The sequence below is a fragment of the Microcaecilia unicolor genome, chromosome 10 (assembly GCF_901765095.1).
Source record: "Microcaecilia unicolor chromosome 10, aMicUni1.1, whole genome shotgun sequence".
Taxonomy (NCBI): domain Eukaryota; kingdom Metazoa; phylum Chordata; class Amphibia; order Gymnophiona; family Siphonopidae; genus Microcaecilia; species Microcaecilia unicolor.
In genome coordinates, this window is record NC_044040.1 from 66,776,784 (window position 1) to 66,799,843 (window position 23,060).

Sequence of the window (23,060 nt, forward strand, 5' to 3'; positions counted from 1 at the left end):
GGATAAGAAACAGGCAAAGCCAACTCCAAAAGGCCAGGATCCACCGTGGGGGCAGGCAGAGGGTCCGAAGATCCCTGTGGAAGAGCTCTTTTCAGCATGTATGCCCTATGCAGCATTAAAACAAAATCAGGGGAGAATACCACTCCCTGACCACCCGGATCCTGCCCAGGGCTATCAGCTCTATTATTAGCCTCACTCAGAGGACTCCCCCCCCCCCCCCCCGGATTCAGGGCTCTCCGTCGCAACAGAGGCCACGCCATGTGGAAAATCCAAAATGGCGTCCGCTGTCAGCTCAAAGCGTGAAAGATCGCCGCTCGCCATGCTCGGGCCGGCTCTACTGTCTGTACAGCATGACTTACAGAGCCCCGCTGCTGATTTGCGCTTGCCACATTTAGAACAGCGCTTTACAGTCTCTGCAGCCATCGCCGAAAACGGCGGTAAAATTCAAAAATGGCGGTTTGCGCCAAAAACGTCCTGATTGCGGGCCCACCCCAGAGGAGTCAGAAAACACTCTTACCTCACTGGACTGAGTATCACAGCTTTTACCTCACTGGACTGAGTATCACAGCTCCGGTCCTGCAGAAGAATCTCAAGAAAAAAACCTCTTTTCCAAGATCGCTGCGCTAAAGTGCGACACGACTTTAATTAAATTTTTTTTTTTTTTTTTTAACGCTGTGAGGAAAGCAGAGGCAAAAGAGGTAAATAAAAACACTCTGGAGGCTCAGATAAGTGGGAAAGGCGAACCAATGTGCCTGCATCCACAGAGTGGGAAAGGCAGGGAAAAGCAAGCTAATATGTCCACATCCACGGGGGCATGGGTAAGGCAGGGAAAGGGCTGACCTATGTGCCTTCAAAGTGAAGCTGCTATAGCCTCTAACACCCCGGCTAACAACTGGCAAGCCAGGAGCCACCCCCAGGCAGATTTTGATGCAGCCACCCTGCTTGGGGAGACAGAGAATACTGGAGAGGCAGTGGAGCTAGCTGGCCATGAGGCACTGAGAAAAGTTGAGTGCTATCTCCCCCTGCTGGTTGATGGACACAACCCATACGTAATGGCTTCATCTGCTTGATGACAAGGAATGGCGAGTTTCTATTTATTAGTGGAGGAGTGGCCTAGTGGTTAGGGTGGTGGACTTTGGTCCTGGGGAACTGAGGATCTGAGTTTGATTCCCACTTCAGGCACAGGCAGCTCCTTGTGACTCAGGGCAAGTCACTTAACCCTCCATTGTCCCATGTAAACCGCATTGAGCCTGCTATGAGTGGGAAAGTGTGGGAATCAAATGTAACAAAAATAAAAAAAATAAATTAAAACAAAATCAGGGGTAAATTTATTACCTGGACGATGTCCCACTCCAAATCTTAAAAACCGGATGGATCCTCGATGGCTACGAAAAGATGGCGCCGCCTAAGACAGCTTCTTCCTCTGATATAATTATGGAGAAACTGAGGGCTCTCCGGGATCTAACCATGAAACATTATGATATGACTTGTACTTTAAAAATGGATTTAGCTACTTTGTCGTCGGCAGTAACTGATTTTCAAGTTAGACTGACACAAACAGAAGAGAAAATGGATCAAACTGTCAAAGAATTCAAACAGTTTTCTGCCGTGGCCATGGACAGGATTATTCATCTTGAACAGCATCTAGAAAACCTGGCTAATCGAAACAGACAAAATAACATAAGAATTCTTGGCTTAGTCAAAGGGTCAGAAGGAAAGGATATTATTGCCTTCCTTACATCTTGGATTCCTGCGATTCTTAAATTAAAACCGAATGGCAAATTTCCTAGGCCAATTGTGTCGAAACTTTTAAGATTTCTTCAAGCCTTGTCAATCTTATTATCGGCTAAAGTTCTGCCTTCCATACTATACAAGGGTTGAAAAATTTTGCTTGTTCCAGATCTGGCTAAATCCTCGGCAATTAAGAGGAAGCAATTTCTTCAGCTCAGACAGCGTTTGAAGGATCTTAGAGCACGCTACGGTTTGCAGTACCCGGCAAAGATGACTGTAACTTTAAATAATGTTACAAAGGTGATTCGCCCTCCGATCTTCAAGATTATTTGGATCAAAGAATCTCTTCAGGAATGTTTGGATGAAGTTCTTCTGAGGACGTACTTGCAGATATTAAGATTTGGGACCTTTTTTAACCTCAATGCACTTAATCTGTAATATTATTGTCGCTACTGTTAATCAAATATGTTACTAACAGTTGTTATGGGAGTATTTCTCATCTAACCACACTCTCGCCGTGTCACTCGCTTCTCTCCACATACCTCTGCGCACATCTTTTGTTCTTGATAGCTTGAGCTTTGCTCTATTTGCTGTTATGCTCTTGTTTTTGAACTTAATACTGTTTGTTTGTTTTTTGCATTGAATCTCCTTTGGGTAGGCAAAATCGGCTGCATGTTGACAATTTCAGATCTTGTAAAATTTTATAGATTTCAGCTCTCAATATTTTTGGATCCTATGTGCGATTTCTCCAATGCGTGTGTTTTGGACATTTCTTCTTTTTTAGTAAATGTCGCAAATATTTTCGTGTAAATTTGTTTCCTGGATTATTCATCAGCATCCTATTAAAAGGAAGAAGACCATGCTGGCTTTGAAAAAACTGAATGCACACGAAACTCACCTTCCTGAAGTGAAATTCTTTACCAAGAATACTAATTGAATTTATCTGTCAGCTCTCTGTCACAAGGGAAAAAATATCGGGTTTCAATTCTTCTTCACAAAGCACTAAATAGTCAAATTATGGCACACTTTTCTGATACTGAGGGAATGTGGATTATTGCAAGGGTATCTTTATTACAGCAAGAGTTTTTACTGTTAAATGTTTACGCTCCTAATCAGGATTGCCCATCTTTCTTTAAAAATATTGCTAACAAAATAGCAGAATGTGACCCGCTACCTTTAATTATAGGAGGTGATTTCAATATGCCATTAGATTCTTGGTTAGCTAGACAATCCAATTCTTGCTACCATGTTCCCAAAGCTCGTATCACCCTACAGTCATTGACTGATTCACTTCATCTTACTGACCCATGGAGGCAATTCTCACCTACTGATAGAGATTACACTTTCTTCTCAGCCCCACATCAAAGTTTCTCATGTATTGATTTTTTCCTTACTTCCAATAATCTTCTCCGGAGTGTTCTCAAGGTTCAGAATGAACCTATTGCGCTCTCAGACCATGTGGCGACGTCTTTTTCTCTTTATTTAAATTCTGCTAATCCTCTTAGATCTCCTCAGAGGCGGTTAAACTCTCATTTACTTACAGTGGATGCATATTCAAAACGAATCACAGATTTTAATAAACATTTTTCCAACATAATGATCCTTCAGAGACTAATGCAATAGTGAATTGGGAAGCCTACAAAGCAGCTCTATGAGGGGAATTTATTTCTATATCTACGCATCAAAATAAAGAAAATAATAAACGATTGAATGAGTTGGAAACTCTCATTAAAGATCTAGAACATAAATATCATATAGAGCTTAAATTTTCAATTTGCTTCTTAAAAACAAGTACGAATACAATAAAATTTTGAGTCAAAGAGCTGGTGATGCACTCTTCAAACAAAAATGGTCAATGTTTTTTTTAAATGACTCAATCTGGAGCATCTCTCGCCAATTATTTGAAACATAAAAGACTCAAAACACAAATTCCAATTAACTATAATAATAATATTTTATCTTCTACTAAAGATATTCTTGAAGCCTTTCACTCCTATTATTCAACCTTATACAAAACAGAATTTTCAGGAAATTTAGCAGATTTAGATTCCTTTTTCCAAAATCTTCCGTGTAATAAATGGAAAGATAGTGATATCAAACATATGAAATCCCCTATTACAACTGAGGAACTTCAAAAAGCCGTTTCTCAATTGAAAACTAAAAAATCTCCAGGACCTGATGGCATTTATTGTGAGTTTTATAGAATTTTTCTTAAAGATGTCTCTCCTCATTTACTCTCCTTCTTTCGGTTGCTTGAAGTTAATCCTACTTTTAATAATAGATTTGCAGAAGCCACCATTACAATTCTCCCAAAGCCAAAGAAAGATCCCACATTAATTTCTAATTATAGACTAATTTCTCTTCTCAATGTTGATTAAAAAATTTATGCAAAAATTTTATCCAAAAGGCTTACGGAAATTATTGGAAGTATTATTCATCCAAATCAAGTGGGTTTCATGCCTCATTGACTTATTACTGATAATTCAAGACTCTTTCATCACATCTCTATCCTAGCTAAAAAAAAACCCCCCATCTCCAATTAAAGCTCTTTCTATAGACGCAGAGAAGGCGTTCGATAGAATTGAATGGCCTTTTTTGATTAAAGCCCTTGAGTAGTTTGGAGCTCGTGATCTTTTTATTAGCCAAGTTAAATTACTACATTCCAACCCCACTGCACGTATTCTGATAAACAACACTTTCTCAAATATCATGTATCTGGAAAGAGGCACTAGGCAAGGTTGTCCATTGTCACCTTTCCTATTCAACATTGCTTTAGAGCCATTTCTTATTGCAATTAGAGATAATGTACATACAACTGGTATTTCTGTTGGAAATCTAGAAGTAAAAATTTCTGCTTATGCAGATGATATACTGCTATTTTTATCAAACCCAAATTCTTCCTTGACTGCTTTTTTTCATCTTATCGCTGAATACTCTACGCTTTACGGGTATAAAATTAATAAGCAAAAATCTGAGGTTCTCCCTTTGAATGTGCATGCAACTCCTGCCTTGGTGTCGTCGCATGGTCTGATATGGTCTTCCAAGTCTATTCATTTACTAGATATCAATATTTGTTCCACTTTGGAGGAAACTCTTGAATTAAATAGAAAAGATATTTTAGAAATGACTAAAACTTTATCTAATTCCCGGAATCCTTTACATCTCTCATGGTGGGGGCGGTTAAGACACAATTAAAATGATGTTGATGCCTAAAATTAACTTTATTCTCAGCATGTTGCCTATTCTTTTCCCTAAATCTTTTTATTCTCAGATAATATCATAACAAAATTCTTGTGGGATAATAAACCTCCCAAGATTGCTTTGAAAACTCTCAAAAATACTAGAGACAGAGCTGGTGTTCTTTTTCCAGACTTCTTGGTTTATCATAAAGCTTTTATTTTGCAGCAAGCATCGCTCTGGTTGGTGAATCCTTTACATTACTCTCCTATTTGGCTATTATTGGAGCAGTCCTTATGGGACTCCTCTCTAAACTCCAAGTTTTTGCCACTGTTTTTACCAAAGCAATTGAAATCTAATGATATATTTCTTTCCTCATTTTCTTGCCTTCATGAGCTCGACAGCTATATGGAAACTCCAAGTAACACTTCAATACATTCCACTTTATGGGGTAATCCTCTAATCAAAATTAATAATCTTCCCATATACTGGGATGTTTGGTCTAAATGTGGAATCTGGACAATTGCTCATGTTTTTGCTTGTCACACTGTTACCCCATTTGAAGAATTAAGTTCTAATTTTTGCCTACCAACCAGAATTTTAAATGGATTCAGATCAAGCATTGCTTAGCTCATAATAAGGCTCTTTTAAATTTAAGTATAAATTCTCCTTCAATACATGATTTTCTCCCCAGCGTTTGTTACAAAGGCCATGTAGTTTCACAATTATACAAATTTATTATTCAAAAAAGTTTCAGCAGCAAACTTAGTTTACATTCAGTTTGGGAAAATGATCTCCAAATTCATATTACGTCTCAACAATGGCCTTACCTATGGTCTAGGATAAATAGACCTATAGCTTTAGCCAGTTACATGCAATCATTATATTTCTTACGTCATAGGGCGATCTGGACCCCGCATAAAATGGCGGTTTCAGGACTTTCTACTAACAACAAATGTTGGTCCTGGGCACCCTTTTTCCAATGATTCAGAAAAACAATTTTCTTTGTGCTCTGGACTTAAGGATACATACACTCACATCCTGATACTTCATCTTCAATTTTGGCTAGGTACACATCACTTTCATTATCGCGTGTTGCTTTTTGGCCTTGCGTCAACTCCCAGGGTCTTCAAGTGTCTAGCGGTAGTTGCAGCATCGCTATGCAGACTCTGAGTCCATGTGTTCCTGTATCTCGATGATTGTCTGATGAAGAGCACCTCACTGAACTGTGCTCAGGAGACCATGCAAATGACTATTCGGATGCTCGAGCTACTAGAGTTCATTTTAAACTACCCCAAGTCCCATCTCCACCCTGTCCAGCGATTGCAGTTCATAGGATCCCTGCTTGAAACACAGAGGGTCCGAGCTTACCTCCCAGAGACAAGAGCAGACAATCTTGTCTCGCTGGTGTCCAAGCTTCATGCCTTTCAGCAAGTCACAGCTCAGCAGATCTTGAGATTGTTGGGCCACATGGCTTCCACAATGTATGTTACACCCATGACACATCTTCATATGAGATCAGCACAATGGACCCCGGCTTCTCAGTGGTATCAAGTCATGGGGAGTCTAAAAGATGTCATCCAAGTGTCCCCAGTGCTTGCACACACTCTTCAGTGATGATCCAATTTGACTCTGGGACTTCCATTCCAAATTCCTCAGCCACAAAAAGGACAAAAGACAGATGCAACTCTTCTGGGATGGGGAGTTCATGTAGATGGGCTTAACACTCAAGGTGCTTGGTCCGCCCAGGAAACAAATCTTCAGATTAACCTTCTGGAACTTCAGGCAATCTGAAACGCTCTAAAGACCTTCAGAGATCGGCTATCTCACCAAACTGTCCCATCCAGACAATCAGGTTGCAATGTATTACACCAACAAGCAGGGTGGCACTGGATCACACCCTCTGTGTCAGGAGGCTGTCTGGATGTGGCAATGGGCTCAACAACACGGCATGTTCCTTCAAGCCACTTATCTGGTGAGCACAAACAATACCCTGGCTGACAGCCTGAGCAGGATAATACAACCGCATGAGTAGTCTCTCAATATGGGCATAGCCCTCAAGATGTTCTGAGTGTGGGACACCCCCTCAGTGGATCTTTTTCAACCACCAGGTCCCTCAGTTCTGTTCCAGGCTTCAGGCCCACGACAGGCTAGCATCAGATGCCTTCCTCCTCAATTGGGGGACAGGTCTTCTGTATGCGTATCCTCCAATACCTCTAGTGGGAAAAACTTTGTTGAAACTCAAGCAAGACCGCGGAACCATGATTCTGATCACACTGTATTAACTGCAACAGAAATGGTTCCCTCTTCTTCTGGAGTTATCCTCCGAAGAACTGTGGAGATTGGAATGTTTTCCAACCCTCATTACTCAAAACGAGGGGTCATTTCTACATCCCAACCTCCAGTCTCTGACTCTCACAGCTTGGATGTTGAGAGCTTAGAATTTGCTTCCTTAGGTCTCTTGGAGGGTGTCTCCCGTGTCTTGCTGGCTTCCAGGAAAGATTCCACTAAGAGGTGTTACTCTTTTAAATGGAGGTGGTTTGCCGTCTGGTGTCAGAGCAAGGCATTAGATCCCCTTACTTGCACTACACAAACCCTACTTAAATACATTCTACACCTATCAGAGTATGGTCTCAAGACCAACTCCGTAAGGGTTCACCTTAACGCAATTAGTGTTTATCATCAATGTGTAGAATGTAAGCCCATCTCTGGACAGCCTCTAGTTGTTCGCTTCATGAGAGGTTTTCTTTTGTCAAAGCCCCCTGTCAAACCTTCACCAGTGTCAGGGGATCTCAATGTCGTTCTCACCCAGCTGATGAAAGCGCCTTTTGAGCCACTGAATTCCTGCCATCTGAAATACTTGACCCAGAAGGTCGTTTTCTTGGTGGCTGTTACTTCAGCTCGTAGGGTCACTGAGCTTCAGGCCTTAGTAGTGAATGCACCTTATACTAAGTTTCATCACAACAGAGTAGTCCTCCGCACCCACCCTAAGTTCCTGCCGAAGGTTGTGTCTGAGTTCCATCTGAACCAGTCAAATGTCTTGCCAACATACTTTCCCCGACCTCATGCCCATCCTGGTGAAAGCAGCTTACACGCCTTGGATTACAAGACAGCACTGGACTACAGTCCTACCCAGCTTTTTGTTTCTTTTGATCACAACAGGATGGGGATCGCCATCAGAAAACACACCATTTCAATTTGGCTGGCAGATTGAATTTCTTTCACTTATGCCCAGGCTGGTCTGGCCTCGGAGGGTCATGTCATAGCTCAATGTCAGAGCCATGGCTGCATCGGTAGTCCACGAGTTCAGCCTCCATTGAAGAAATTTGCAAGGCTGTGATGTGGTCTTCAGTCCACACATTCACATCACACTACTCCCTTGAGCAGGATACCTGACATGACAGTCAGTTCGGTCAGTGTTGCAGAATCCGTTTGGGGTCTAGAATCCAACTCGACCCTCCTAGGCCCATTTTATTCTGTTCCAGGCTGCACTCTCATTCAGATTGTATATAGTTTCAGGTTAATTTGTGTTATGTCTTTGCCGTTGCGAGGCCCTGTTGACCAATGTTTGTTGTTTTCGGTGAGCGGGGATGCTAGGGATTCCTCACTTGTGAGAAAATAGAACCCTGCTTGTCCTCAGAGAAAGCGAAGATACTTACCTGAAGCAGGTATTCTCCGAGGACAGAAGGCTTCAGATTCTCACAGTCCTTCCCACCTCCCCGTGGACCTGAGACCGCATTCGCACGGCTCACACTTCACATAGCTCTCTTTTTGCTTTGGCAAAATGCCAGACCAGGTGACATGGATCAGCATCACCCACTTACTTGTGAGAATACGAAGCCTGCTGTTCTCGGAGAATACCTGCTACATCTTCGTTGTATGGCGAATACATTTTATAATACTGCTATCAGTTTTTAAGGCATTACATAATGATGCGCCTCAAAAGTATTTCTATTCATATCAAAGTTTATTGTCCACCGAGAGTGCTTAGATCACAAGGGAAATGTTTATTGGATGGTTCCATAATTTCACCAAGTCCATCTAGAGGTAGATCACTCACATATGTTTTATATTGCTGGACTTAAAAGGTGGAACGATCATCCCCTGGAGTTGAGACAAATAAGATCTTTGTCTATTTTTAAGAAGCAACTGAAGACTCATCTGTTTCGACTGGCATTTCATGTTAATGCCGATAAAGAATGTGGCTAGCATGAATCTGGATGTCAATATTCTGCTGGGTTATGTTGATCGTTTTATTGTAAAAATCTGAGAAATTTAACCCTTTAGTATCCAATGTTCCCATCAATCTGTTCCCATGTGGCTTATTACTGGACTATTGGACACTAAAGGGTTAAGTCTTATTTTAATTGTTGTAACATTTTTATTTTCTTTTGCTCAAAATCAGCTCATTGGCTTCTTGTTTCACATCACATTACCTACAAGCGGCTCCTCTTAGTGTTCAAAATTATGGCTGCCTGTGAACCCTCTTTCCTTTCTTGACACTTAATTCAATATCTCCCCTCCTGTACCCTCAGATCTCTCACTCAAAATTGATTATTCATACCCTGTTACAAACATGAACAAACGAGGGCATCCATCTTTTCAGTCCAAGGACCTTAGTTTTGGAACTCAGCATCTTTGTTTACAAATTCTTTCAATCAATTTAAGGTTAATCTTAAAACCTTTCTTTTTAATGATGCTTTCTGTTGACCCCTAAGGATGTGTGGATATTGTCCTTAGTGACTTTTAAAGCAAAACAGTCAAGTTTTCCCTTTCATCCTCCTTCCCCTCCCACCTTTACTATCACTAATGGAGTTCTCCCCCTCTACCCTGAAACTGTCTCATGTAACTCTCTCCTTCTACCACTATATTATATAGAATATAAGTTGCCTAGATGACATGGCCTGCGGGATAGTAAAACTAATAAAAGTTGACACTTGATTGTAACTTGTTTAGATTTTTAGGTAATGAGGGATATAAGTGGAATAGATAGATAAATAAAGAAATACAGCCATTCTCAGGGCACTGCAGGTTCTGGAAAATCTGGACTGGATACTGAACTACACCAAGAGCCACCCAGTCCCATCTCAATCCAAGTAGGCTTGCAGTCAGTATATAAGAAAATGCATTACATAAAATAAAATCTAGGGACAAATTTTGGCACTGCCTTGTCAAAAGTATACCTAATATGGGTGACTTCAAGTAAGTTACAGGCTCAGTTCTGGGAGTTGTATTCTCAGATGGCTCCTCGAGCCTAAGAGTCCTTGACAGTAATTCTGGAGGTAGTTCCTTGGGCAAGGGCTTCCATGGATGTCACTTTAGATAACTTTTCTCTCATAATGGTCTCCAAGGTTTTAGAACTTCAAAATGCATTTACGCCAACAGCAACAGTAAACAGGTGGTCAGCTGGTAGAAGTCTCTGTGCAATCTGCTTTAGGGAACAGTTCTGCACCCACTCTGCCCTACCAGCTGGACTGTATAGACCACAGATGCCAGTCTGTCAGGGCAGGAAGCTCACTGCCAAGGGAATATAGCCCAATGTCTCTGGTCAAAACTAGAGGACTTGTTGAATACCAACAGGTTGAAGGCCAGAACCATTCAGCTGGTGCTGAATTTTTTCCTGTCAGCTGTAATAGGCAAGTGGTCCAGATTCTCTCAATGCCATGACAACTGTTTTGCAAACAAATAAGGGATAACTGTGCGTGTAGCTATGGCCCAAGAGTCAGTCTCCTTTGTCTGTGGGTGGAAGTCAACATGAGTGCAATCTCTGTGACGTTCAGGGCACAGAATATTCAGACAGACTTTCTCAGCTGGAGTGTCCTACAGTCAGAGGAATGGAAGCTTGGTTTAAGCACCTTCAATCACTAGTATGTCACTAGAGTCACTAAGTCTTTGACCTCATGGTGACCTATCTGAACACCAAAACAGTTAGGTTTTTCAGCCAAAGATTCTGGCTCCATGGGCATAGATGCATTAATTCATCCATGGCCTTAGGAAAGCCTGCTGTTTGTCTTACTGCTATGTACTTTGATCGACTGCTTGTTTTGCAGAACAGGAAGCCCCTTGCTGTTGCCTTATGGTCAGGGGGATCCAGACCCTTTTTTGGCTTATGGCCTGGCCATTCAAAGGATCAGTTTAAAGAGTTGAAGCTATTCACTGGTAATCTTGGTGCTGCTGAAACCCCATAGAACCTCATCTTTTTTGGCCTGTTAAGAGTCTGATGTCTTTTTCCAGCAAGATGAGGGTAGACTTTCTGCACTGTGAGCGACATTCCAGCTATTTTAGCCTTTCTTCAGGCAAGTTTTGACCAAGTCTGAACCTTAAACTCTCTCAATGTCAAGTCTCAAAGCAGCAACTAGGTTTGTGAGCCCTTGGGCCGCTGCCAAGGTGCGGCAGTGGCAGGCAAAACCACCCCAACCAGCACTGGGCTAACACATACACAAAGCAGGGACTGCAGACGGGGATAAGCAAGGCAGGAACACACTGGACAAGAACACTTGGGACTGGAACACAGGACTGGAGCAAGGCTTCACCTGCACTTGACCACCCTTCCCCAGGAGTTGAGCCCCTGGGTGCAGGCGGCCGGCAGGACTTACCGGACTGGGCAGGAACTAGATACCAGCAGGAAACACACAACAGAGTCAAGACTACAAGCTGCCAGGCAGCCACTAAGACAGAAACACAGGAGGGAGTTAGGACTAAAAGTGCCAAGCAGCCACTAATAAAGAACACAGACACAAGACTAGGAACTAAACAGTAAAACCAAAGCTAACTACACACAAACAAACAAGAACCAGACAAGAACTCAGAATAAAACTGGACTAGGCAGAAGTGCACAGCGCACACCCACATACCAGGGACCTTAGACGATGCAAAGGCAAACACAGAAGTTTCTAGGTGATTAATAGAGCCCATCAGCTGCTAAAGCTCAGCTGCAGCACTCACAAGGCAACTACGGGTGCTGTTCAGGTACAAACAGGGAAACCAATTCTGGCAGCCCAGAAGATCTGGACTGAACTGGCCTGAAGTCTGGAACGGGTGACAGGAAACAGACAGTCCATTGCAGCCACCAGGTCTGGCCACCAGAGGGTGAGGTGAGCACAGACAAGGAAACGGTCACAAACGTGACACTCAATATTTAGACTGCAATGTTACCTGCTATAGAGGACAGATTAAAGGTGTCCATTTGACAGCCTAACCGGTATTTCTCAGTCTTTGTGAGGGGTTTGTCTCGAGGCCCCTCTCCCCTCGTTTGTGGTGAGGTCTCGGTTTAGTCTGAATTCTCTGGCACGTCTGCCCTTACAGCCTTTAAAACAAACATCTTTGGAGGTGTCATATTTGAAGACTCTTTGGGTAGCTATTTGTTCAGCCAGGCATATTTCTAACTGTCATAGTAATTTCTATTTGTATTTCACAGCAGATTCTATTTCATTGCATACAGTTCCAATCTTTATCCCAGGCAACTCTCCCTTTCAGATAAACCAGGTTATGTGCCTAACTGCCTTTGCTCTTAAGCAGAGGGTGAGGCAGTATCAAATCACCCTTTATTTGAATGATCAGGAGGAAATGAGATCTGTATCTCTGTTGAAATAAGAAGGGTGTTCCAGTAGGTCTTGAAACTCACACCATGAAAGCTCAGGTGGCACCCTGGGTAGAGTTCCAGGTAGTTGCATCAGAGGATAATGGTAAGGCAGCAATGTGGTCATGCTGGCACAACTTTGTAAAGCACTAGTGAGTAAATATTTTGGCCAAGAAAGATGGGGCCTTTGGAAGACCAATTCTGGAAGAGGCCTTGCCCCGAGGTCCTAAATCTTTGGTACATCCCACTACTCTGGACTGCTCCAGCAGGATATGGAAAGTGAAATTATTTCCTTTCCTTAAATCCTGCTAAACCAGTTCAGGACTAGTTTTGAAGGAATTCTTCCCTTTCTGTATATCAGTTTACTATTAGGATTCTAGTTTACAATTTTGACCTTGCAGAAAGAATGTTTGGGGTGTTTGGTCAATTGATATTTTCCTTTTTATCTGTTAATTATGTTTGTCGGCAATATGCTGGCAAGGACCAGGGCTGCACCACTATGTCATTACTGAAAAGTTCCAGGTTCTCTGTCTCCATCAATTGACAGGGGAACATAACTGACAGGGGAACATAACCCACTAGTCTGCACTGGTCTAGCAGCATTCAAGGAAAAGGAAATTATCAGGTTAGAACTACACTGTACAATAGGATGATATAAATAACAATGTTCTATTAACTGCAAGATGGGACAGAATAGCGAAGTTACTCACCCATAGCAATGTTCTCCGAGGACAGCAGGCAAATTAATTTCACATCTGGGTGACATCCGATGCAGCCTGGTGCAGACACTGGCTAGCAAGATGAATGTAGAAATTTCTAGAAGTGTCCCAACCATGCATGTGCTGATACCTTCCTACCTGATGCGTGACCACGGGTCCCTCAGTTATATACAATAGCTAAAGAATTCAACTCCAAGGGGAGGGGGGGGGGGAATATGTGAAAATATTTGGCTTGCTGTCCTCGGAGAACACCTGCGATAGGTGAGTAACTTCGGTTTTTCAGAGGACAAGCAGGCCAGTTGTATTCTCACATCTGGGAATCCCTAGCTACCAGGCTCACCAAAAACAGCAATGCTAGGATAATAGGAATATGAAACCTCAAGGCCTCAAAAGTCAATTAACCTGAAACTCTTTACATACTAGTTGTGAAGGTGCAGCCTGGAACCGAAGAAAACTAGGCCAAGAAGGGTGGAGGTGGATTCTAGACACTAAACTGTCACGTCGGGTATTCTATTCAAGACAGGAATAAGATGTGATGTGTGGACAAACCTCAAGTGGGCTATCAACAGAGCCATGGCCCTGACATTATGAGCCTTGACATGACCCCCTCAAGAGTCAGCCCAGCCTGGGCATAAGTGAAGGAGATGCATCTGCTAAACAATTACAAATTGTGCATCTGCCAGATGGCTACACTCATCCGGTCTGGGTTAAAAGAAACAAAAAACTCGATGGGCTGTCTATGGGCTTTAGTCCACTCCAGATAGAAGGCTAAGGTTCACTTGCAATCTACGGTACACAGTACACTTTTGCCAGGATAGACATGTGCTTTTGGGAAAAATATTGGTAGAACGATTGACTAATTAAGATGGAACTCCAACACTACCTTACGCAGGAACTTAGGGTGCGTGAGGAGAACTACTCTGTTGTGGTGAAACCTAGTGTAAGGTGGATCAGCTACTAGGATCTGAAGCTCACAGACTCTGTGAGCTAAAGTGACTACCACCAAACACACAACTTTCCAGGTCAAATACTTCAGATGTCAGGAATCAAGAGGATCAAAAGGAGCTTTTGTCTGTTGGGTGAGAACAACATTGAGATTCTATGACACAGTTGGAGGTTTGACAGGGGGCTTTGTCAACAGCAAATCTCTCATGAAGCGACCAACTAGAGGCTTTGCTGAGATGGGCTTACCACGTACATGGAGATAAGCACTGATTGCACTGAGATGAACCCTTACAGAGTTGGTTTTCACACCAGACTCAGGGAGGTGCAGGAGGTATTCAAGCAGTTTTTGTGTAGGACAAGTGAGGGGATCTAAAGTCTTGATCTCACACCAGATGGCAAACATCCTTCACTTAAATGAGTAATACCTCTTAGTGGAGTCTTTCCTAGAAGCCAGCAAGATGCAAGAGATATCCTCCAGCAAAGAATTCAAATTCTATGCTCTCAACATCCAAGCCATGAGGGCCAGGGATTGGAGGTTGGGATGCAGAAGGAATCCCTTGTTCTATGTGATGAGGGTCATAAAACATTCCAATCTCAACGGATCTTCAGAGGACAACTCCAGAAGAAGAGGAAACCAGATCTGCCTTGGCCAGTAAGGGGCGATTAGGATCATAGTTCTCTGGTCTTGCTCAAGTTTCAGCAAAGTCTTCTCTATTAAAGGTACTGGAAGATATGCATACAGAAGACCTTCCTCCCAATGGAGGAGAAAGGCATCCGATGCTTCTCTGCTGTGTGATCTGATCTTGAAACAGAACTGGAGGATCCTGTTGAAATGAGTGGCAAAAAAGATCCACCAAGGCATAGAAGTGGTGTCCCACTCTCAGAAGATCTTGCGGGCTATGCCTGTGTTGGGAGACCACTCATGCAATTCGAAACCCTGATCAGTCTGTCCGCCAGGCAGTTGTCCTTTCCTGCTAGGTACGTGGCTTGGAGGGCCATTCCATGAAGAAAGGCCCACTGCCACATTCCCACTGCCTCGTGACACAAGGAATAGGATCCCGTACCCTCCCTGCTTGTTCAAGTAGAACATTGCAATATGGTTGTCTATTTGAATGAGAATAATTTGGATCTAGAATGGGACATAATCCCCCCCCCTCGTCTTTTTGGGCACAAGGAGTACCTGGAATAGAATCTCTTCCCTTCTTCCCCTGGTGGCACAGGTTCAACCACATTGGCCAGTAGAAGGGTGGAGGTTTTCTCTACAAGTACCTGCTTGTGCTGAAGAAAAATGCTTTCGGTGTGCAATTTGCTGGTCTTTGATGCCAATGCAGGGTATAACCAAGATGGACTATTTGAAGAACCCACCAGTTGGAGGTTACACAGGGGCCATCTTGCTGGAAAAAATTCAGCCTCCCCCCTTACCGGTAGGCCATCAGGGATGGTTACTTGGACTGTGGCTATGCTCTCCTGGAGCCAGTTAAAAAGCTCGCCCCTTGCTTTGACTGGGAAGCTGGCTGGGACTTCTGAGGACGAGACTGGTGAGGCCTAGAGAACTAGGCCTGGGGCTGCTGGGCAGAGCAAGAAGGCGGTGGAAATCTACATCTTTGAGAGTTGTAGGGTCACTGCCCAGGCCCACTTGAAAACTTCCTAGAAGAGGTGGATGCAGCTGCCAAGACAGGGGACAGGATGGTATACGAAAGCGGTAGAACGAGAGGACATGAAATGAGATTGAAGGGGGGCAGACTCAAGAAAAATGTCATTTTTCATGGAGAGAGTGGTGGATGCTTGGAATGCCCTCCCGAGGGAGGTGGTGGCAGATGAAAACGGTAACGGAATTCAAACATGCGTGGGATAAACATAAAGGAATCCTGTTCAGAAGAAATGGATCCTCAGGAGCTTAGCTGAGATTGGATAACAGAGCCGCGGAGCTGGTGGTTGGGAGGCGGGGATAGTGCTGGGCAGACTTGTACGGTCTGTACCCTGAAAAAGACAAGTACAAATCAAGGTAAGGTATACACAAAAAAGTGGCACATTTCTTGGGCAGACTGGATGGACCGTGCAGGTCTTTTTCTGCCGTCATCTACTATGTTACTATATGCATCCATATGTTTCTTTATGAAGTTAGCAACCACTTCCACCTTGTCCCCAAAAAGATTGTCTCTTTGGCAAGGTACTTCCGCCAACCTTTCCTGAACTGCTAGTTCTAGGTCAGAAACAAGCAACCATGAGAGTCTGTGCATCCACACACCCAAGGCAGAGAGTCTGGACGTTATATCAAAAGAATCGTAAGTGCCCCTGGCCAGATACGTTTTTGCACTCTAGCTGCTTACTGGCCAACTGGAAAAGCACTGCGCCCTGCTCCTGAGGGAGAGACTCCGCATGACTGAGTGTACTGTGTAGTAAAGATTTCACGTAAAGGCTTGTGTACAGCTGGTAGGACTGGATGTGGGCAATAAGCAACGAGGCCTGATAAACCTTCCCCCCAAACAAGTCAAGTGTCCAAGCCTCTACCTGGGGGAGCCGAGGCATGAGTCCTGGAGCTCCAAGCTCATTTGAGGTCAGATTTGACAACCAGAGTGGTCAGGCAGTTGTGCCCTCTCTAATCCAGAAGCCTTCCAGATACGATACTGTGTATTCACCTTCTCAGGTGCGACCTGCACTGAGAGAGGAGATTCCCAGTTCTTTATCAGTGCATGTTTAAGAATAGGGTGCAATGGTACTATGACCTCTGGGCAAGTCACTTAACCCTCCATTGCCCCTGGTACAAAAAATAAGTACCTGAATATATGTAAACCGCTTTGAATGTAGTTGCAAAAAACCTCAGAAAGGCGGTATATCAAGTCCCATTTCCCTTTCCCTTTAGGAGGCGACCAATAGTCCAGAACAGATAACATCTCTGCCCTGGGCTCCTCCTCCATCTTTAATGAGATGGCCAAAGCCAGCTCCTTGAGAAAACCAGTGAGAGACCCTTAGGTGATTTATGTCTCTCGAGGCAGGGAGGGATCAGAAGGGACCCCATAAATTATGACAGTCTTCTTCTGAGTCCCATGAATGATTCTAGTCAGACTCCTCGCCATATTCAGACTAGCCTGAGTGAGTCTGTGCCTGCCCCAGCTCAGTGGAACCATGTCCACGTGCCAAAGGGTGCCAAGGTACAGTCTTACTCTCAGATTCCAAGGAAGCTTCCTCCCCCAATGTCGAGAGCGGTACTGCATGGGTTGATGTTGCTGCCCTTCAAGATGCCAAGGATCTCTCCAAGGAAGAATATGGGGCTGATCCACACCCTCAATGCCTGAGCAGAGGGAAGCTGCAGGATCTGCACCAGCTCCATCCTGAGAATGGCTCAGTACCATTCATCAAAGGAAGGCATCGACAAAGGTGGGGGAGTAGGGACAGAGGCAGCCTGAGGAGTCGGTGCCGAAGCGGGAACCTGACTGCTTGGAGATTTGCATGCCAGCACCTCTACCAAAAGGGGGAGCACTCCTCCCAATGCCTGCACTTATTGGGTACCGGCAATGCTGATGCCCCTGACACCGTGTGTCGAAGAGGACTGATGCTTTTGTTTCTTCGGCTTCCCCCCCCCCCCCCCCCCCAAACGCTCAGCATCATAGTCCTTTGGTGCCGACAAGAGCAATATCGAACCTATAAGTGCATTCGGTGTTGGGTCTGATGCTGACCAGTCTTGGGGCCTACTTTCAGCGCTCTCTGTCGAGAGAAGTGGAGACCTCCTCATACTTGAAGTCTGAGCAGCCATCGAGATCAATGCTTCTGGTGCCGATGTCAATGTATCGGCCCTTCAAGGAGCCAAAATGTTTCTCCTGCTGGAGCTGCCACACCCTCTGTGTCTTCAACTGCATTTTCAAACAGAGAGAAAGAGAGTTAGGATCACTGTTAAGCTCAAGGCACCCGATTCACCATGAGTGCGGGTTCATCAGAGAAATCACTCAACTACATTGGGCGCACCTCTTGAAGTTACTGAGACATCAAAAAAATAATTGCTGCCAATTTAAATTCCTCAATTGTGAACTGTAAAAAGGGGACTGTATTCAAACTGAGGTTGGAGCTCCAGCCTAAGCGAGCCTCAACTTGTGAAAAAAATTGAAAAACAGAAAATACAAAGAAAAAAAAAGAAAAAGGAAACAAAATAAAATGAAGATTATTGAGAAAAGTATTACAAAAGGGGGAAAAATACCCACACAGAAAGGCACTACAATATGAGAGAAAATAAACGTACTGACAGGAGGAACACGAAGACGTGTCCTCCCTGCTCCGTGGAAAAACAAAGATCGAGGGACCTGCCCAATGGAAGGCACCAGCACTTGTACAGTGGGCTACCGCTAGAAATTTCTACATTCATCTGGCTAGTCAGTATCCGCACCTGGCTCCGTCGGATGACGTCACCTAGATGTAAGAATACAATTGGCCTGGCCTGCTTGTCCTTGAAGAACAAAAAGAACAGGAATTGATAAAACATACCTGGTTTTCTTGTGGCTGTTCTTTTTAATAGTGGTTTCTTTCTCACTCTTTTCTACTTTGTCTTTTTTCTCTTTCTTTGACTGTATGGGTGGCACAAATTGCTGTGTAACTTGATGGGCAACCAACTGGGAGACTGGGCGAGGCTTCCTATATTAAAACACACACATTACATTAGTTTCATTTTGTTTTGTAATAAAGATTTTGACCTGGTATACAAAAAAAAGTGTTTCTTTGATAGCCCATAAGATAACTATTTCATACTTGGCCAGCATTACGCACATGGGAAAGGTATTTAAAAGCTATTTTTATGTTTACTGTTCTCTTTAAAGTAGCATATAATATTCAATGTAAAAAGAAATGTGAAGAGGGATGCTACACTGGCAAAACAAGCCAGATGTTAAATAGTAACACAAAACAATGCAAAGAACAGCAAGGCAACTGTTCCATGGTTGAACATTTTTTCAGGAGTAGACCACTGCATCTTATACAGTGGTCTACTCCTTGTACTGAAGAAATTAACAGGAAAAGTTATCTGAAAAGGTAAGACATTCAAGATTAAAATGCTGAAATGCTTAAAACATAAAAACACTCAGAGACTTTATAACTCACTACAAGACTTAATGGCGGACAATTTTATAAAGCTCAGGCAACAAGTACATGTATAGAAATTGCCTAAATATGCATATATTGAGGGTTACGCCCTGCATGCTATTTTACAAAGGGGGTAAGAACACTGAAAAGAATGTACTGACAAAAGACGTGTGTTCTGGATGGTGACTGAGCATGTACTGGGCCAGATGCATGCAGATTTTACCACATATTTTATGACGTATGTGCAAACATCTTCAAAATGGGTACATGCTTTTACACCTAATAAAATGATTCCCAACAATACACTAGTTTGTCTTTGTGACCTAGTGCCCTGAGATCTATTTTGGCCATGCAGTGAGACCTATTTCCATCTTACCTGTGTGCACTAGACATCTCAGTGTGGCGTGTCATCCACTTGCACTATAACCGGACACTTGATCAGCGTTCTTATTGCAGGGGCATATTTGATTTTTATGGTCCCAAGAATGTGAGAAGAGACCCCTCTGTAAGGCCTTACACCACTATCTTTTCAGTGGGCAACTTAAGTCCGCTCTTTTTACTCCACCCACAAATAAGTCCACAGCATACAGAAACTGTATACTGATCTCCAACTTTACTGAAACATTGGTGAAATTCAATCTGTTACAATACCATGTGAGAATACACATAGGGAAGATATTTACAGTTCTGGTAACAAGTTTTGATGTCTCCTTCCATCTTCAAAATTTCTCCACTCTAAAACATCTTACGTCCTCCATATCCCTTCTTCCTTTGCAGGATACCGTTTTTCCCTACCTACAGCTAGCTTAGCTCTACAAATGTGCCACTGTTCAGATGGACTCACTGAATTTGGCAGGAGGAGTCATCTTGGAGAAAAGCTTCCTTCCTTCCAGTTTCTTTCCATGATCCCCTTGGTCTAGATATATTGCAACACTTCTTCTCCTCTCCAGAGTCTCCTATCCAGTTCCTGACCCCCCTCCCACTATAGGTTCCAACAGGGTTCCAGTTCATGGATTCGACAGGTTATTTCCCTATCTTGAACTCTGACTGCTGTTGGACAGGAATTTGGGTTTAGCCACCTTCCTCCAATATAGGGGTATCTCCTTTTCTTGTTGCATTGAGACCAGGGTGGTCCTCATGCCCTGCCTTACAAATCAACTGAGTGCTGTGGGCTGGGAGGAAAAAAAAGACCAAGAAAAGAAGTTCCCTCCAAATCTAGGACCTTAAATAACCCAAGCAAACCCAGCTAGATCTTCCCCTGGGCACATCACACAGGTAACCCAACTAGAAAATTCTAGGGGATTCTCTCTTTATATTGCTTACAAGGTAATTCCACTACTGAAAGGACATAGAAAGAACATCCTGACATTACCTACAGGGATCTTAATGACACCTGGGTCACAACAGCACATGTGGAACTCTGATAAGTTTGGCAGTAGGATGCCCCTGAGGAACCCAATCTTTCCCCTTAGCACCCATTCCCTGCTCTTAGTAAGATCCTCACATAACAGCCAAATACAATTACCCAATCCCCTACCCTCTAAGCTGCCATGATCTTGTTTCAGCCACGGCCAACACATCATTCATGTGCCAAAGGCAAAGTATGCCTAATGAAGATATTTGGTTTAGCCCAGGTCCTTTCCAGCACTGCATTGTAGACAATAGTACATACCTAGTGCCTTCCAATCACTCTTTGTTCCCTCCTTACCATCTTCCCCCTACAACAGTGCTATAGCTCCTCAGTACACCCACTTTAGGCTCTTACCTTTGTGGGATTAGATACAAGTTGACTAAAGCACCTCTAGAATTCTATGCTGCCAGGTCCAGGACATACCAGTTAGATCCTTTCTCTGGTCAAGAACCAGGAAAGCTCTCTCCTACTGGCACATTATCAGCTGGGCAAGGAATACATTCCCCTCACCAAAGCTGGGTTCCATGACACCATTTGCAAGTGTCTCCACACCAGCATATTATGTCACATAAAAATGTATATGAACAAATCTGTACATCCTTAAAGCACCCATATTTTTCTGAGAAGAGAAATATGCCTTTTTCTTTTTATATATTTTAGTTGTAGAAATTTACTAATCAAAATACACTTGCTACCAAAAAAATATCCCTTTCCTACAGTAATTTGAAGATAATCTTTCACAAAATCCAAAGAATTTAAGAAACATGCCATTTTTAAAAAAATAAAAACTGCACAGTTCCTTCTGCACAGTTTATATTATCCATTTTTCAGGCACATAGCAATCCTTCTCCAACCAATAAAAAACTACATTCCACATGGTTAACCTGTCATTATCACTTTAAAATGCAGTTCCCAACCTAGTCATCAGGATTCATGCAGCCAGTTGAGTTTTTAGGATATCTACAATGAATATGCATTTGATAGATCTGCATACAGTGGAGGCAGTGCACACAAACTTCTCATGAACATTCACTATAGACATTTAATTTTAAAAATGTAATGTAAAAGGTATTTAAAGCCCATTTTTCTCCAAATTCATTCAAGGTAGGTTACAATAAAAAAAAAATCAACTTAAAACAGACATAATCAACCTTACTATTACCACCTGACTATTGCCTAATCAACAGAATCCATCACTTGCCAGAGACCCATTCCTCAACTCCTTAAAAAGCAGTGTTCATCCAAAAATTCAATACTCAGCAGCAAAGACCAGTCCCAAGATAAATGTCATGTCATAATCCTCTTCTTGAACAGATTATATGATTCCTTACTTCCAGCAGTTCCTGAGGGAGCGAGTTCCAAACTGATAGTGAAAGATCTCAATGTATTCTTCCACATAACTGATGATCTACAATATCTAACCATGTGATAGTCCATCAGCAGAACATTCTGTGAACATAAAGCTCAAGGGAGAGCATGAGCAACCACAGATTTTTATTAACATAAACCAGGCCGAGACCCCAGATAGCTTTATGCACAGTAGATAGGAATTTAAAATTTTATTCTAAGAGACTGGCAGCCAATGCAAATCATGAAGCAGCAAAGAGATTGTCCCATTTTCTTGCACTTTGCAGCTACACTCTGAACCATTTCTAATCTGGACAATTGCTTGTTATTAAGACCCAGGTATCCTACATTGCAGTAGTCTAGGTTTGCTTTAACTATAGCTTGGAGCACTTGTTCTAAATCTCTCAGTTAAATAAGGTCACAGTTGAGAAATCAATCTTAACTTCATAAATGATTTCTGTATCACTACTGGAACCTGCTTTCAAGCGCCAAATAAGAGAATTTCAATTCATAAGCTACCGACACTATCTTGTAACAGTACCTTCAGACCCTGAAACTCTGGGTTTCGTATAGGTCTTTGGACCCTCTGCTAACTACACAGAAGATATGAAAACTTACTGACTGGGTGTATCATGAGGACTGGACTGAAAACCAATGCTTTAATATCACACAACTTCCCCTTCCCCACCACATTACTATTGTAATGCAATGCAAGGTTCAATTTTCTATTCAAGCATTCTCTGCCTTTACCTGCTTATTTTGTTTTGACCAGATGGAATGTAACCCCCAAAAGCTGGCCAAGAATTTTTTATTTTAACTAAAAGTATCACTCTTTTGGCCTACTTTCTAGATCCATATACATGTACAATTCAAGAACATTCTGGCTGAAATAAGGTACAGAGTAGAGGTTCCCAAGATTTGGTATACGTACCCCAAAGGGTATGTGAGACCTCAGCCAGGGTGTACATGGCAGACCATCCTCATCACTGCTGCTGCTTCTCCAGACCAGCAGCAGCAGTGGCAAAATAACTTGAAGCAGTATTGGGGCCTCAGTCTACAGTATTATTGGGATTTATTAACCGCC

The 23,060-nt window shown here is 42.9% G+C and overlaps 1 protein-coding gene across 1 annotated transcript in view; it reads right to left on the bottom strand.

Moving 5' to 3' along the window:
- Positions 1-23,060, bottom strand: part of YAF2 (YY1 associated factor 2) — a 120,055-nt gene that overhangs the window by 19,230 nt on the left and 77,765 nt on the right. Inside the window, 1 exon segment of the mRNA XM_030216597.1 lies at positions 18,628-18,774. Within this exon segment, the coding sequence (XP_030072457.1) occupies positions 18,628-18,774 (147 nt within the window).